Source organism: Anopheles gambiae, chromosome 2, assembly GCF_943734735.2.
Source record: "Anopheles gambiae chromosome 2, idAnoGambNW_F1_1, whole genome shotgun sequence".
In the NCBI taxonomy this organism is placed as follows: Eukaryota; Metazoa; Arthropoda; class Insecta; order Diptera; family Culicidae; genus Anopheles; species Anopheles gambiae.
In genome coordinates, this window is record NC_064601.1 from 30,529,007 (window position 1) to 30,545,247 (window position 16,241).

General features: G+C 46.5%; 2 protein-coding genes across 7 annotated transcripts; both read left to right on the forward strand.

The window, feature by feature from the left end:
- The first annotated feature begins 1,182 nt into the window (after positions 1-1,182).
- LOC1272967 (ras-related GTP-binding protein A) lies at positions 1,183-3,917 on the forward strand. Its single transcript, XM_311898.6, has 3 exons — positions 1,183-1,398; positions 1,510-1,609; positions 1,684-3,917. The coding sequence occupies exons 1-3, from the start codon at positions 1,387-1,389 to the stop codon at positions 2,751-2,753; spliced, it is 1,182 nt and encodes a 393-aa protein (XP_311898.4). The 5' UTR covers positions 1,183-1,386; the 3' UTR covers positions 2,754-3,917.
- A 118-nt stretch (positions 3,918-4,035) lies between these two features.
- On the forward strand, positions 4,036-6,671 carry LOC1272966 (beta carbonic anhydrase 1). 6 transcript variants are annotated; one of them, XM_003436291.2, is made up of 4 exons: positions 4,036-4,311; positions 5,257-5,590; positions 5,675-5,947; positions 6,012-6,671. In XM_003436291.2, the coding sequence occupies exons 2-4, from the start codon at positions 5,498-5,500 to the stop codon at positions 6,411-6,413; spliced, it is 768 nt and encodes a 255-aa protein (XP_003436339.1). In that variant the 5' UTR covers positions 4,036-4,311; positions 5,257-5,497; the 3' UTR covers positions 6,414-6,671. The 6 variants fall into 6 exon arrangements, with proteins under 6 accessions (XP_003436339.1, XP_061497444.1, XP_061497446.1 ...); XM_061641460.1 differs by having other exon boundaries at positions 4,243-4,433; XM_061641462.1 differs by having other exon boundaries at positions 4,243-4,337.
- The last annotated feature ends 9,570 nt before the right edge of the window (positions 6,672-16,241 follow it).

Consider the following 16,241-nt stretch of genomic DNA (forward strand, 5'->3'; position numbering starts at 1 on the left):
CTCATTAGCATATCCAACTTTTCCAACAGGAAATGAATAGGCTGCTCAGTGTTGCCGTGATTGTTCTCAGCCGATTTCGAAGATGATGCAGAGCTGAAACTTTCCTGGTCTTGCATTTTTTGGAATTGATTCATTTCGCTTAACAAATCAAACGATTCTACAGAAAGAAGTTTAAATACTAGCTTCAGCAGCTCCTTAACTTCGATTAAACATTTAACATTTTCTGTGATGGGAGGATCGGACGTTTGCTGCTGATTGGTTGGATGTGCTATTGGAAGGGAAGGATTTCAAATTACACCGATGTTTAACAATGTATGCTGCACGCAGCTCTGATTACCGAAACAGCAGGATAGGAGTAACACTTTGAACAACATCACCAGCTTAACACAATGAGCCATAACTAGATATTTTTTTCAACCGCTTGTGACACCTTACTTTTATAGTTTGGCACTGCAATGTGCTGTGTTTGAGTGCCAATTGTATTTTAAAAATCAATCCATACCTTACATTCTTGGGATTCTTTTCAAAGGGGGCAGAAGCACATTTACTCACGAGAACGTTTCTACTCACCAGTGTACACATCACCAGTGTACAATGTCACAATATACATCAATGGAGCCGAAGCTAAAACATTTGCGTGATGTTTCGAACTTTTACAAAATTTAGATAACGCTTTTTGGGGGCGGTCCCGTGGCACAGTCGACAACTCATACGACTTAACAGCATACCCGTGGTGGGTTCAAACTTTGTACGAACCGGCTGACTTTACTATTCCTATAACTTTACTTGTAGTCTATAAGTCTCTAGAGCTTGTATTGGTCCGTCATTACATTGCGTAAACTCTTACACTAAAAAAATTAAGATAGTTTTATGAACAAATTTTATTTTCAATTACCGTTAAGCGAAAACACGACCAATACAAACAATTTCAAATCAACAGGTTAAATAACATCACAATAAAACAAAAGCTGTATTTTCAAGTGTTTAGCTGTATTTAAGTTTTTTTGTGCTTCTGATTTCATTGCTGTACTCTTGTAAATGTTGTGCTATTTGTAGTTTTGTGTTGTGCTATTAAAAAAAAGATTTTTTGAATTCGCGCCAAACATTCAAACGGTATAACACTTTGTAAAGCATTTCCGTATAACGCTTCGCCTCAGCTGTCATCGGAACGTCAAACGTCAATAACATTTGTTGTTATTTTTTTTGTTGGTCGCTGCTATCTGTGCTGGAAGGGAAAAAAGAAAGAACGACCGTGATTCTAATCTACTTTCAATCAGAACTTTGTAATTTTTTCGTGTACATTCTACGCTTTTATATAGACGCTTGACTTCGGTAGCCGTGCGCACATATTTCTTCCCCGCAGCCAAACTAGCGCGCCCAGACACAATGAAGAAAAAGGTTTGTAGTGTGTTTTGTTTTCTACGACTTTGCCGTCATAACAGTGTCTCTCGATCAATGGCTGGCAATGATTCATGCAAATGGGATATATTTCTACGTTCCCGGTTGTAGGTGCTCCTGATGGGCAAGAGCGGCTCTGGCAAGACCAGCATGCGTTCGATCATCTTCGCCAACTACATCGCCCGTGACACACGAAGGCTGGGGGCCACAAGTGAGTGTCCTTGCGAGGCAGCAAAACAACCACCAGAACGCATTTGCTAATTTCGATTCTTTTCCCCCCGCCAGTCGATGTCGAACACTCACACGTCCGCTTTTTGGGCAATCTCGTGCTCAACCTGTGGGACTGCGGTGGGCAGGAATCGTTCATGGAGCAGTACTTCGCCTCACAGAAGGACAACATCTTCCGGAACGTGGAGGTGCTGATCTACGTGTTCGATGTGGAGAGCCGCGAGCTGGACAAGGACATGCACTACTACCAGTCGTGCCTGGAGGCGTTGCTGGTCAACTCGCCGAACGCGAAGATCTTCTGCCTCGTGCACAAGATGGACCTGGTGGCGGAGGAGCAGCGCGACATAATATTCAAGGAGCGCGAGGAGGACCTGAAGCGCTGTTCGCGCCCGCTCGAGTGTACGGCATTCCGGACGAGCATCTGGGACGAGACGCTGTACCGGGCGTGGAGCAGCATCGTCTACCAGCTGATCCCGAACGTGAAGGCGCTGGAGCACTCGCTCAACTACTTCGCGAACGTGGTGGACGCGGACGAGGTGCTGCTGTTCGAGCGGGCCACCTTTCTGGTGATTTCGCACTGCCAGCGCAAACAGCACCGGGACAGCCACCGGTTCGAGAAGGTGTCGAACATCATCAAACAGTTCAAGCTGTCCTGCTCGAAGCTCGGTGCCAAGTTCTCGTCGATGGAGGTGCGCAACAGCGTGTTTGCGGCGTTTATCGACACGTTCACGAGCAACACGTACGTGATGGTGGTGATGTCCGATCCGTCGATACCGTCCGAGGCAACGCTGATCAACATTCGGAACGCGCGCAAGTACTTCGAGGAGCTGGAGAACCCGAACAGCAGCACCGGCGCCAGCCATGCGAACAATCACCACCTGCACCATGCAGCCATCAGCCATCACGGTGCGCACGGTGGCATGGTGAATGGTGCGACGCATCCAAACCAGTACGCCGGAAGCGGCGGAGGCTATCACCAGTACGCTGGGCAGCAGCAGCAGCATCAGCAGCAGCAGCTTTACCAGCAACCGAATCAGCAGCAGCAACAGCACCAGCAGCTGCAAGCACACCACCTAACGCAATATCAATCGTACCATCACAACACCACAACGAACGCTTATCACTGATACCTGTACCGGAAGAAGTACTACTACTTCCGGTAAGCAAAACGAATACTAGGACGTGATCTTCCAGACAAAAAAAAAAAAGAAAGCCTGATGGTCGTGCGGATGTCGACGTTCCTTCCTGCGCAGTCATTTTGTTGTTTAGTTTACCACGCGTGGAAGGTGCGAAACTGTGCACGCTTGAGAGCAGCCGCAGAAACGTTGGATGATGATGGGCCCCACCCCCCCTATGGAAGAGCAAACTCCACCACCTAAGTCAGACGCTGTGTGAATGTTTGAGGACGCGTGCAATCTCGGCAGGATATTGGCAAGTTTGCTTCCGTAGTTTTTGTTGTTGTTGTTGTTCTTGTTTTGATGCATCCCTCCTGTTTCCAAATAATCGAAAGGGCTGCACCGCTGCTGCCGGTTTGACGCTTGAGAGTAGACCGTTCCAACCTTACTGTTGAATATAACGTGTTCCTGATGATAATCCCGTTGCAACGATCCTAAGTCGCGTATGTTTGTGTGTGACTGGCTGATTTTTACTACTTTATAATGATTACAGAAGAAATTAGTGGATTTGCTTTTTACTAGAAGTGTTACTATTAGCTTCTGCTGCTCCCGCCATATGTATATTTAGCTGCCGTTGGTTTGTTGCGCGCGCTGAATCGATCCTGTAGACTCCCGTGTTCAATAGCCGATTATTCGGATAAGTGATTCAAGCTGTTTGTTTGAGCTATTCCAGCTTCTAGCACTCACTTTCCCTTTTCGTTGTGCAATTTTTGCGAATCAAAACAGGTTCACGCCTTTGGAACTCTCGTTACACGTGGACCAAACGATCTTCCTCCTTCCTTTCTTCACACTATCGACACGCTAATGGAAAAGTGTTTCGCAGGGGAGAATATGGAATATTGTGACCAGATAAAAAAGCGAGCGTTTATGGTACCTAACTGAAACAGAATAGAATAATGAAAGAAGTAAAGCAAAACGGTGTAAATTTTGTTGCTGCAGGAGTAGAAGGAGCTTCGAATCCGCCAGCGAACCCTATTATTGATAGTGGTAAAATTCAGGACAACAGAGGAGGAGGAGGAGGAGGAGAAGGGTCTATGGGCTGGAGCAAATGAAGATGTAAACTGTAAAATAAAGCCAAACTGCAGAAGAATATGAATAAAATAATATTGATATAAACACTTGTCATTAAGTTCTAGTTGGATAAATGAAATCCTATTGGAAATATTTGGAATTGAATTAGCTTGGCTCTACTCGATTCGAACTCGATTTCCATACTGCCCTTTGGCAATAGCAAAAATGCAATGCATGCGCATCGTGATATTTTTCTGCCGTTTTTCTTCCCTTCTTTCTAATCATGGCTCATCCCGCCCCAGCGTGTGGGATAGGTCCGTCGCTCAATTCCTGTTTACTCTGCTGCCCTTCCTTTCCAGCCGACAGCTGACCCACTGTACGAAGTCGGGTGCCGATGTTTAGCGATGGTATCACATCTTATCAGCGCTTTATTCCGACTATCGCCTCAGTTAGTGCCGCATCGTCCGTTGGAATAGGGGCGAGCTCGCGCCCAGCGTTGGTAAAATAGTTCGCTTTTAGATTTTCGTGCGTGTTGAACCGTTTAAGGAAAGAATTATTCGTGTACTGCAATGAACAAAATCGGTTTACAGTGATCGCCATGTGCGAAGGGCTCGTTTAGTTGTGAATTTCTTTCACTAAATACGTACCGAGCAAATTAAATTCATTTCGTTTCATGTCTTTTACATCCACAACTAATATCTAATCACCCTTACATAGTGCGTGCTCCAGCTTTGCTCCAATCGAATCGAAATCAATGAACGTAGAAACTTTACGCTTCGAAATCGAGAGTGACCTTCGCCCGAGACTGGTTCACGCACACTATATCTGTTTGCCTCGCGCAATCGTACGTTCGCGTCATGCCGAAGGGACGGTCCTACGGTTTCCATTGCCAGCCGGCATAACGCCCTGCACGGAAAAGAGATAGTAGTCAGCGACGTGTTGCTGATGCCGCTGCCGTTGCTCCATGCCGTTGCGACTCCATCGGGGCCGCCACGTGCGAGTGAGTGTATGCGTTTGCTGCAACGCTTACGCACACCGTCACACATTTGTTTACTAGCTCCGTCATCATTCTCACCCTTCCATCCCCTAAGCGCGCTCTTGCTCCAACCCCTTTCTCTGTGGACGCGTTGGACACGTTTATGTCCCTCTTACATGGCCAGTTTCGGGGGGACCGGAGCATAGTGTGCTTTTGTGTGCGTTACATCTTTCGAAGCATTTCGGATCGGCGATGTCGTTGTGCATTCGATCGCTGATCGCGACGTACCACACTGTTTACGATCGTCACTCTATTTTTGCGTTTAATCCAGCGACTGTGAAGTCATCGCTGGACTACGCGGCTCTGGGGACAGACGTGCTGCAAGCATGTTCCCTTCTGCAATTATTTGCTGTTAAAGACGAGCAGCATCTTAAAAGTGTTAATTTGGATATTTCTTTTGGGCTGCAGTACGCTTTTATCGGTCAAGGTTGTAATTGTTGCTAACAAGCCGAAAGCAGAAACGATGCTCGTCCATTCGGTGACCCGTGAGTAGTGTGTCTGCGTGTCATCATAGTGTTTCCAAGTGCCGTGTTTGTACGCCCGGGTGCGCTGCCTCGGGGGTGTAGGAGATCGTCTTCGCGAGGAGCTGCTTCCGTAAGCCGATCCCACCCATCCACCCCAGTCACCCGGTCCAGTCGGTTTGTGAGTCATGGAGCGTATATTGCGAGGCGTTATGCGTTACCGGCATACGACCCGCGAGCAAATGGTGCAGGAATTTCGGAAAGTTCGTGACAATCCGCAGGTATGGTAGCGATTTGGGGGGCGATTCTTTCATTCCAATATAATAAGGGACATTTTTCGTTTCTCACCTTTTTCGCCTAAACAGCCTAAAGCCGTGTTTTTCACCTGCATGGACAGTCGCATGATCCCGACCCGGTTTACCGAGACGCACGTCGGCGACATGTTTGTCGTGCGTAATGCCGGCAATCTCGTACCGCACGCAGAACACTTCCAGGACGAGTACTTTAGCTGCGAACCGGCCGCCCTAGAGTTGGGCTGTGTCGTGAACAACATCAAGCATATCATCGTCTGCGGGCACAGCGATTGTAAAGCGATGAACTTGCTGTACAAGCTGAAAGATCCCGAGTTTGCCTCGTTGGTAGGATGAGTATTGTGCCGAAGTGTGTCGCATCACTAATCCTTACCAATTCTTCGCTTCGCAGGACAACCGGCGCATATCGCCGCTGCGGGCGTGGCTGTGCGAGCACGCCAACACGAGCCTGGCCAAGTTTCAAAACCTCAAAGAAATCGGGCTCGATAAGCCGCTCATCTTCTCGTCCGAAACGCCGCTCCGCAAGTTCGTCGCGTACATCGATCCGGAGAACAACTTTGCGATCGAGGACAAGCTGTCCCAGGTGAACACGCTGCAGCAGATCGAGAACGTGGCGTCGTACGGGTTTCTCAAGCGCCGGCTCGAATCGCACGATCTGCACATCCACGCGCTTTGGTTCGATATCTACACGGGCGATATCTACTTCTTTAGCCGCAACTCGAAACGGTTCATTGCGATCGACGAAAGCTCGATCGACCGATTGCTGGACGAGGTACGGCGATACTATTCGTGATGCAGGGGGGTATAGCTTTAGCTAAGCAATACGGGTTGAAAGCAGCGGGAGGGAAATGCTTTCTAGATTGCTATCGGGTGCAAATGAACGGGTTTGCAAAGCTGCGTAGTTAGTGTATTGTGATTGTAAATCAAAAGTGAACGTTACGTTAGTTTCTGTGTGTAGTAGAATCAGATGATTGTGCAATGTCGCTGTATAGAGTCGCTTCTTTTTATAATGTTTCGCAATAAACATGGTACATGTTTCGCGGGGCTCGAATTATAACGATTAAATCTATATTTTTCCCTTCAAAGGTACGCACTTAACGCTGCACCCTGGGAAGCTTCAGTCGCACAACGTATATGATTGCATTTATTTTTACGCACACTTAGCACATATAATAAAATAACTAAGCAAGGCTTAAAATAATAAAAAAAAATAATAAAAAAGGCTTTTCCTTTGATGAAATATAATGTAACGGACACGCTTAACGAATCACGTGTCACCCAGCGAATGCAATTCAAAATTCGTACATGCTGCTATACGAATTGCATACTTTCAGGCGTTTAGCGAAATAACCCTTCTCATCATACGATCGCTACCACTTCTGAGTATCTTGCTGCAATAGCCTAAATCTCACGTGTGCACGTGTGCACCGTTTCAACTGCATGGGTCTGGGTCAGTCGCCCGATCCCGATGTGTTGATGGAGTCGGAATTGGAGTGGAAAAATGGGTCCATAACACCCCTTTGCCGGTGCAGCCGCAGCAGCAGAAGGGGATGAAAAATGTGCATTGCCAAGGTTGCTTTGATGAATCGGTTTGTACGAAAACGGCAGACTGGCAGATGTAGCAGTAAAGTAGCGCAGCGGCGCTGTACTTTGTTCACAGTTTTGTTTTTTAGCAGACCACCCGCGCGCGGCTGGCTGCGTAAGAGCAAAGCACGTGAAATTTACTACCCAGCAGCAACGGGCAACATGGTGCCAGCTTGTTGTTATCTCTGGTACAGCCGCTGGTGGTGTGTTTTCGAATCGTGTCGTCTCGACGCGCGCGTGGGGCGGAGGTGCATCTTCCGGTGCGAGGAAGCGTCGTCGTTTGTCTAGCTACTCGGTAGGAGGCTGTACGCCGCCGCCACGGTAGCAACATTCCGCGCAATAGGGGGAGAAATTTATGCAGGGCTTCACACAGTGCAGTGTGCAGTTTGTTGCGGACGATGATGAAGCATCTTCGTTGCATCGGTTGGCCGGTTTGCCTGCACTGTCGCGGATGCTAGAAGAAGCCATCGGCTGGCAGTGCACAGTGAAGCCAGAGGGAGCTAAGATGCATGTGTTGTGTTGTCAACACTTTTTTTTCCTACCAGCTTTGCATGCCCGCCTACCATGTGTTCGTGGCTGGTGTGGCGACGTGCACACGTACACACCAACCACAATACACACACACACACGCACACAGACGGGCACCTTGTAACGCTCGCTGTTGTGCACTTGTGGTGGCTGCGCTATGTTGGCCCGCATGTTTTCCCAACCCCGTCCGTCCAGCAGCCATCCTACGCCAAGCCGCTGCTGAAGATCGCGCTGCTCTCCGGACATGGAATCCCGGACATGGGGCTGACGCGGCTCGTATGCTCGTGGCAAAGTGGGTCACTTGCAATTTCGTGACCAACTTTTCCCAACATGAAGCGGCAGCCGCAGCCAACAGCATAGCAGGAGAGCGAACGAGCGAAAGGGGGAGAGAGAGAGAGCTAGAGATAAAAGAGGGAGATCAAGAGAAGGAGATAGAGATAGTAAAGAAAGAAAGAAGCAATTGTAGACTGGACTGGGTAAAGGTGGAGGGAAGAAGCAATGGGACACAGCCGCTGGCGAAAGAGGAAATGCTTGATGTGGAAGCTGTAAACCAGCTTCTCGTTGCAGGCTTACCGAAAATGTGTCCCCAACGGAGCAGGCGAAGAAACGATCGTGTTCTGGAACCGGAAATATTAGCTGAAATATTATGCTACCTGTATTTGGGCTCTGAATCGGAGATCGAGCCTCGATATCTACGTGAGATAAACACAGTCTGGAAAGGATAATTTATGGAAAAAAAACTCTAAAAATGAGGCAGAACTGAAGTGGAATTCCGAAATTAAAGTTTGAGAAATAGAAAGTGAGTCACAAGATTTTATCAGAATGTTTAAACTGTAAAATTGAAATCCATTTTTACTCACAAAGGAATGAAAACAGAAGCATAATATTACTTCAGAATTATTGGAACATGCAGAATACCTAAGCCTGGATGGCGATGCGTCACAAACTTTCCATCTCTGTTGCGTCAGCATCCACGCCTCAGCAGTGCAGTTCCCTAGAAGAAGAAAAAAAACTTGTCTTTCTAGCAAACCTATTCATCGTCCGAAATATTTGTCCAACGCGCTCTAAAGTGTGTACACTTGTGATTAGTGAAATTTTGGTGCGTTGTTTGGTTGCGAAATAAATTTTACTTTTTCTCTCCCATCCGATCTTCCGGGTGTGTCTTCCCTTCCTGCTTCAGCAAGCCGCTTTGGCGAAGTCCCAGTCAGTCACTGTTAAGGTGTGTGTGTGTATGCTTTTTCCTTGCTTACTCCACACAGAAGTAGGTCAACGAGAATCGTTTGGGACGCTCGGATCGGATCGCAGTCCGCCGCTAGGTTCCACTAGTCGCGATCAAAATCTGCCCACCAGCCCTGCGAGTGGGTTAGATTTGTAGCGAACCGTTTTCGCTGCTTCAGTTTTTGGGACTTTGGGACGCGTTTGCCTTCCCATTCTGCTGCGGTGATGTATGGGTGATCGCGTAGAAAGAGAATTAGCACTTCTTTGTCGTTGTTTTCTTCATTTTTAGTTTGCATTGCTTAGGAGCGAACTTATTTTGGTCCTATTCTGGTGAGGCGGTTGTTCGGATCATTCCTCTTTCGAAAAGGGGAGTTGAGTAATAAACGGGGTGTCCCTCTTGGTTTGAAAATCGAATGTTTTAGAAACTCTGGGCTCTAGAAGGTGTAAATGTCTGTGTGTGTGTGTGCTGATGATTTGTGGTTTTTTCCTCACCCCAAGAGGCTGTGACGTACGAGCAGAGCGGCCAGTTGTGTGAACGCTTTTCTGCGGCAACTAGGTTAACCGATGAAAACGAACGCTAATGAACGTGCGGTTTTGGATTGTTATGTTCGGAGATAGCTTTACACCTTTACGATATGGTAGAGGATGAGTTTTAAGTTGGTGGAAATGTTTTATACTCTTTGTGTAATTGATAACACAAACACACATATTTTAAATTGCCATAAAGATGTTAAGCGTATACCAGCACGAGAAGATGTAAGATGTTATTAGTCTACCGTGGAAATTAGTTTTAACTACATAGTTAAGACCAGTTTACCACGTGGGTTTATAAACAATTTAAGTCCAATAAGTCGCTCTTTCAAGAACGGTAAGCAGGCAAAGCTTTTAAATATAGCTCAAGAAAATTCCAATGAATTAAGGAATACTTAATTTCTATTCAACTTTTCGAAGGAATTCTTAATTCCAAGGAATTAAGGAATACCTAATTTCAATTCAAATGTATAACTCTTGTAGCAAATATGTATAGTTTCGTTTGAAGATCTCCATAACAATCAATGCATTAAATGTAAAACTTAGAAAAATAAAATTCTAACAATACTAATCATCAACCTAATTATCGTAATATCAACTCAATTAAGTTAATATTGTCAGTTAATTGCGTTAACAAACGCAAAACTCCACAAATACAATACAGCAGTAGCCAGACGGTAGTACAGTTGAAATTGATACAAACACCTCGAATCGTTAAATACAAATCCCCACGCGGCACACTATCTGCTTTCGATCGCCACAAGCCACAACGGGATAAACGGGCACGAACCTGCCACTAATTCACCTGACTGTACGCATTTTGATGCCCGATACGTACGCACGAAACAGGTTTATTGGCCGCAGATACGCACTAAAACAAAGTCGCTCGCCTCCCAATTTTTCCCCAAACCTGAACCAGAAACACTAACACAACGAACAAAAAAATCCCCGAAAAGAAAATGTAATAATAAATCGTGCATATCGTCGCCCGCGGAGGCACCCATGCCCCATGCCTGGCTGGAATTGATTTCCTACCTTTTTGGCAGCAGAAAATTGCTCGTAAATGCTGTGTAACGCCGTGTGTGTAGGTCTCTCTCTCTCTCTCTCTCTCTCTCTCTCTCTCTCTCTCTCTCTGTGTTTCGGCAACTGTTGGCAGGATAACGGCAGACTACGAGTGGTTTGTACAGATTTTGCGGGTGCGAGAGAAGCAATCAGTTTCAGATTCCCTAAGGCGGCAAAATGAAAGAGTACCGTCGAGGTGCACGATATCAAGGGAAGCGAGATGAGAGAGGGTAGGAGTATATTCAGATGGGAGACTCACCAAAAGGGTTCCTTGTGTGACCTAAATCTGGTCCGGTCCGGCGATGATTGTTCCCCCCGGGGGCGAACGCGATCGTGGATGGGGCGACATATCAGGATGACTCTAGCTTAAACCGATCGAGCCATGCGAGCCTTAAACTTGATGCCCGATGGATCCTTTCGAGACGGGTTTATGGGGATTGCAAAGGAAAAACACTGCTGCGGAAAGCATTAGTACGGATGTAAGAAAACCCTAACCATAGTCTTTGAAATTAGTTTTGTAGGCAGTTGAAGTAACAAGTGTCGTTGAAAGATCACTCGCAAGATGATTGTTGCTATGGTCGGTTAAAACATTTCTCTTTTCCCCACTAGCACCCCCATCCAATCATATGAAGTAGCACTGCGAAGGGAATCAAAACAGAGCAATGAATTAGCAACCACAACAGCACCGAATCGTATCGGCCACCACTTCAAGTTCAGCTGTCAAACTGTCAATCGTATGATCGAGCACGAGCGAGTGATGATGATCTTTTTGACGTTGCGGGAAAAATTGCGGTCAAACAGCAGGAAGAGAGCGGCACCGAAGAAGCAGTAAAAGAATAATGTGTGTGTGTGTGTGTGTGTGTGTGTGTGTGTGTATGTGTGTGTCTACGACAAGTTAAGTGTGTGTAGCTCCAGCGAAGGAAGGCCTAGCACGAGGCAACAACACGAGGGTTGTTGAAAATTGGGCCAAATTTGCGTGCAAACCGCCAGAACGTGCGGCGCATTGTGCCGACCTTAAACAAGTATTACGCGTACGCACACGTCTATACCGGGTTTAGTACCGAGGGCGGGGAGGTGAAGGTGGTGTGTCACCACCAAATCAGAAACGCTATAAGCGGATTAGATGATAGAACTTGCTGCCAAGGCGGTACCGTTAGACCGCACCTAGTTTTCGGGAGGTCAGACTGCGTACGCGTCAGTTTTGGGGCGGCGCCCAGGCACAAGTACGTGACAGTTCCCGGGGCGGAATGAGAATCGGTTGAGCTGGATCTGGAGCAGGCACCATGGGCCAGGAACAGGAACCTGCACGGCTACACCTGATCCACCGGTGGAATGATTAGGTGGGTAGGGATGGGGTTAAGGATTTTTAGGAAAAGAAAGTGTTTGCAGATGACAGGTTGACATCAATTGTGGCAAGATCAAGTTTGAATGTGGCACAAACAGAACGACTGGTTGGTGTAGTGTGTAAAGTTTTTTGTTCTGTTTGGCTTTCATTTTGTATTAAAATTGTCACACGACAGCAAACAGCATTATACATGATCTTCATGATCTTCATCTTCAAATAACAACTGTTTCAAGCTCGCAACATGTTGCTACACTTTTAGCAGGGCAACTCACGTAAACAAACCATTCCAATCGGACGAGTTCAACATCCTTCCAATGGTTCCCCCAAAATATATCGATGGTTGCACCCTTTTCTTATCTGAACCAGTCGGCACGACATCCGCAGCCCGGTGGTATGCTTCGGTAGCTGAGATTTGCTCACTCAGCTACACACACCTTTCCCTTCGAAGGGATCGATTCCTTCGTTTGTTGTTTTTATATGTGTTGCTTCTTTTCATTTCATCCGCGCACTAAACACACCATTTCCAGCTCATGCAGAGGCGCTGGACATGTTTGTTGCTCCCCGTTGGAAGCTTCTTTCAATCGATCGTCATTATTTTGGGCTCTCCTCGCCTGCCCTGCTCACTCGCAACTCTTTCTCTCAGACTCTACACCGCTTTAACTCTTGCCCCCCTTGTCCCACCCTTCGACAATGTTTCCTCGTTGTCCTTTTCATAGGTTCGCGTCTGTCGTCGCCATCATAATCGGGCGTCCCTTGCCCTGTACGGAGCGGCGGATGGACGGATCATCAATTTACTTAATTCGCCCATCCCACGACGGTGCCCACCGCCAAAGCATCATCGCTGTATCATTCGGAATCGTTTCAAAGCATCCAGCGAAAGATTGGGAGACAAAGAGAGACGAGCATAGGGAGAGAGAAAGAGCGTGCAAGATATATCGAAAAAAAAAAAATAAACACCTCAACCGGACTGCAACCAATTTGTCCGTCCAGCTGGGACTCGGGCAGCCCCAGCACCGGCAGCAGCACAGGAACGGCCAGCAATAAAGGAGCGTCAATGGGGGGTTTACGTGTGAAGGTGAAGGAACAAAAAGGGCCAAAAAGCTCACCCAGGGATGGCTGGATTCCTTCGGCACGATCGGGCAAGGGGAAGAAGCTTCAGGATGCGTTCGTGGTGGTGGTTCGCTTGCACGGAACGGCCGATCGACACGAAACGGCCGAAAAGTTCGTTCCACCGCGCCGAAGCCAAAGGCTGCCGCATCGATGTCGACCTACACGGGACCTGTAGGGCAATGTGTTAATAGGTGAATCGTGCGCGATGCGTTCCCAGGCTAACGTGAACACGCTGGACGAGGGTTTTATTGTTATTATTTTTTATTCGATTTTTTTCTCTCTCCCTCTCGCTGCGGGTACTCTACGTAGGGATGGGGAAGTGTAGAGCCAATATGATGAGATATTAAGATTATTGGAAGATGGAAGATGGGCTAAAAATGATTTTAATTATTTTAAATATTGTTAAATGAAAACCAGTAAAAGTGGTTAACTGAGCATTGCAACGATGAAATATTTTCAAACCATTCGCAAACTGATCGATTTGATTTTTTAAAGATTTTCATAAATCGCCGAAAAAACGATAATGCATATGATTGAACTGTGGTTGATTCACAAAACAATTTTAGTATTTTTTAAAATTATAAACAGTTAAACGTTAACATCAGAAACTAAACGTTCACTTGGTTGTCGTTAGTTATGATACTTTTCGGCCAGATATTCGCTCGCTCTCAACAACAACAAATGGACCAAATCAACGAACCCGAAAGGTCACGGAACTTGGTCAGTAGGGACCGCGCCGGGTACGTTGACTCCTTGATAATCATCGTAATCAAGCACACATACACGGAACTCGTCTGACCAATAGTTTATGAGTCCTCTGTGGCTGTGGGCAGAGCCCGGAGAAGATACGATTATATCACAGTGGCTGGGCAGTTCTTCTATTCTATTCCGTTCTTCTAACTTTGTCCGAACCTTTACCACCTAGTTCTGTCGATCGGTTCTAGCTTGCTCGATCGCTCAGGTGCATTAATAGACACATACGGGGGGTATTTTGGTTTGGTGATTGTGTCGATCGCAGCGGTGATGACCCCTTCCGGAGCCGGAGATTCGGGATGTTCCGGTAAGGGTGAACCATCGGACTGGGACAGGTTGGGCCGGCAGGGAGGGAGCATTGGCTATTAAAAAGAATTTATGACACGTCTTTCTTACATCACACAATACGTTGAAGCATTCCAGACAAAGCGGTCGATTATTTTGGAATCAAGCATCAATGCTTATGTGGTGGTGTGTTTAGACCGAGCTTGATCTTCAACCTTAAAGAAAAGGATGCATTCGTAGAATCAGTTTTTGCCGTACTTGAAATTGAAATAATGGCACATGGATTTGCTCTACTAGCATAAGTATTTTATGTAACGATAATTCTTAAAACAAATCCAACTTGATTCTAAAGAACATTTTCAAACTACTCTCTTTGCTGTACTTGGCTCACATATACACACACACAGAACGCGTACATAATTCCCTATTTCGAACCCCTGCAAAGGGACGCACGAAACAGGATTTGGGAATTAAAATGATTGGGCTGTTTTTACTTCGGAGTTTGGTGTGGTGTTCGAAGTTCTAGCATCCTTTTTTCCCCTCGCTCTATTCTCACCTTCGCGCTCATCACCAGGGAAAAATGGGCCGCAAGAAATAGACGAATGGAAAGGGGGTGGAAAACAAAGCCGAAACGCTCATCCTCCGAACACACATATCGACACATTCAGTCTATTGACCTTGGCCCGGTGAATAACCTTTTACACCACCATCCGCACCACGACCTCGCCAGGGCCACCGTCCACTGTGTGTGTGTGCGTACGTGTGGAAAACGAAGGCAACTGGCACTGTGGTAACATCCTCGAATGAAGGTCGACCCAACGACGGATGCTCGCGAACGGTGCAGGTTTTTGGTTTTTCGCTTCACCAAACCGATGTGCATTTTATGCTTATGCTGTGCGGGTGTCGGGCTTTTCTGTAACCACATATTTCGTAATCGCCTGTCTAGGGGCGGCTATTCGGCTGAGTCATCATGTGTGGAAATATGCAAACATATGGGAGGTCGCATAGGTAGTTTTCCTTTGCGTTAGCAAAGTTTTTGCGATATAATTTACGTTATTTTTAACATAAAGGAGTGTGTAGGCTCTCTCTCTACATTAGAATATAGCATGATTCTAAGCACAACGATTATACACACCATTTAACCTACAGCTGTTGAGGTTACGCTTTTATTTTTATTCCATCACGCCTTTCCACTTTACCTTCCATGTTCTTCATTTATCTTTCCTTTAAGCAGCTTCGCGCGCTTTCATACGCTTGCCAACGCACCAGCGAGCAGCACACACATCCCAAATGCCTAATCAGAGACTGATTGAAGAATGACTAATGATCGTAGCTGATCGGGAAAGGTTTCCCTACCGCTCATCTCCTATCTCTGTTCACACACCCCTCAAACTAAAGGAGAATAAATTGTCGTGCATAATTAATTAGAAAAGTGCAAAAACTGCGCAGAAAGCCACTACGTAGCTGCGGGCTTTGCTTTATTCAAATTCGTACTTCGGCTAGAAGCCGTTAGACGCTTGAGTTGAAAAGTTGCTATGCGTGTCTTTTGCGGAAGAAAACAGTCAATGGCCGAACCGCTACGCGAGCTGATTAGTTACAATTGTGTCCAGTTTTCGAGAGAAAAAGACACGTTTGTACAGCACCTGTTGAGCGGTTTTTTTTTGTCAACCGAAAACCCCGTGACGGATGATGCTGGAGCTATTCAAACATTCATTGATGAGAGCGAAAATAATGGCACAAGGAAGCATGAAGAAGGCATTCAGAAGGGAAGGCATATTGTTGAAGCGAATCTCTTACATAGCGACCTACAAATTTTATTGTAACCAGAAAACACAAAGCACAGCGTTGAATTAAGGCATCAGCACATCTTAGTTGAAAATAAATCGCCCACAGTTTTCAGACCTTCTTCCCGATGCTGATACCGAAGCACACACGCTCCAACCATTTGTGCTATTACACATTCTGACCGGTTTCATCGATGTCAGCACATTAGCCTCCGACATGTTCGGCTTCAAATTCCACTCCCGCTTCCCGCTTCCCGTTGCGCTGTCATTCAAAGCTTCCCCATCCTGTGCTGGGCAACTTTTCTACTCATTACTAACGAATTCATGTAAGGTGAGGTGGTGGCTAGTCGAAGCAAGGGGTACGCGCTGCACTCGCGCAAGCGATGCGATCAGTTCGCTTACAATGTTAATGTACGATCTT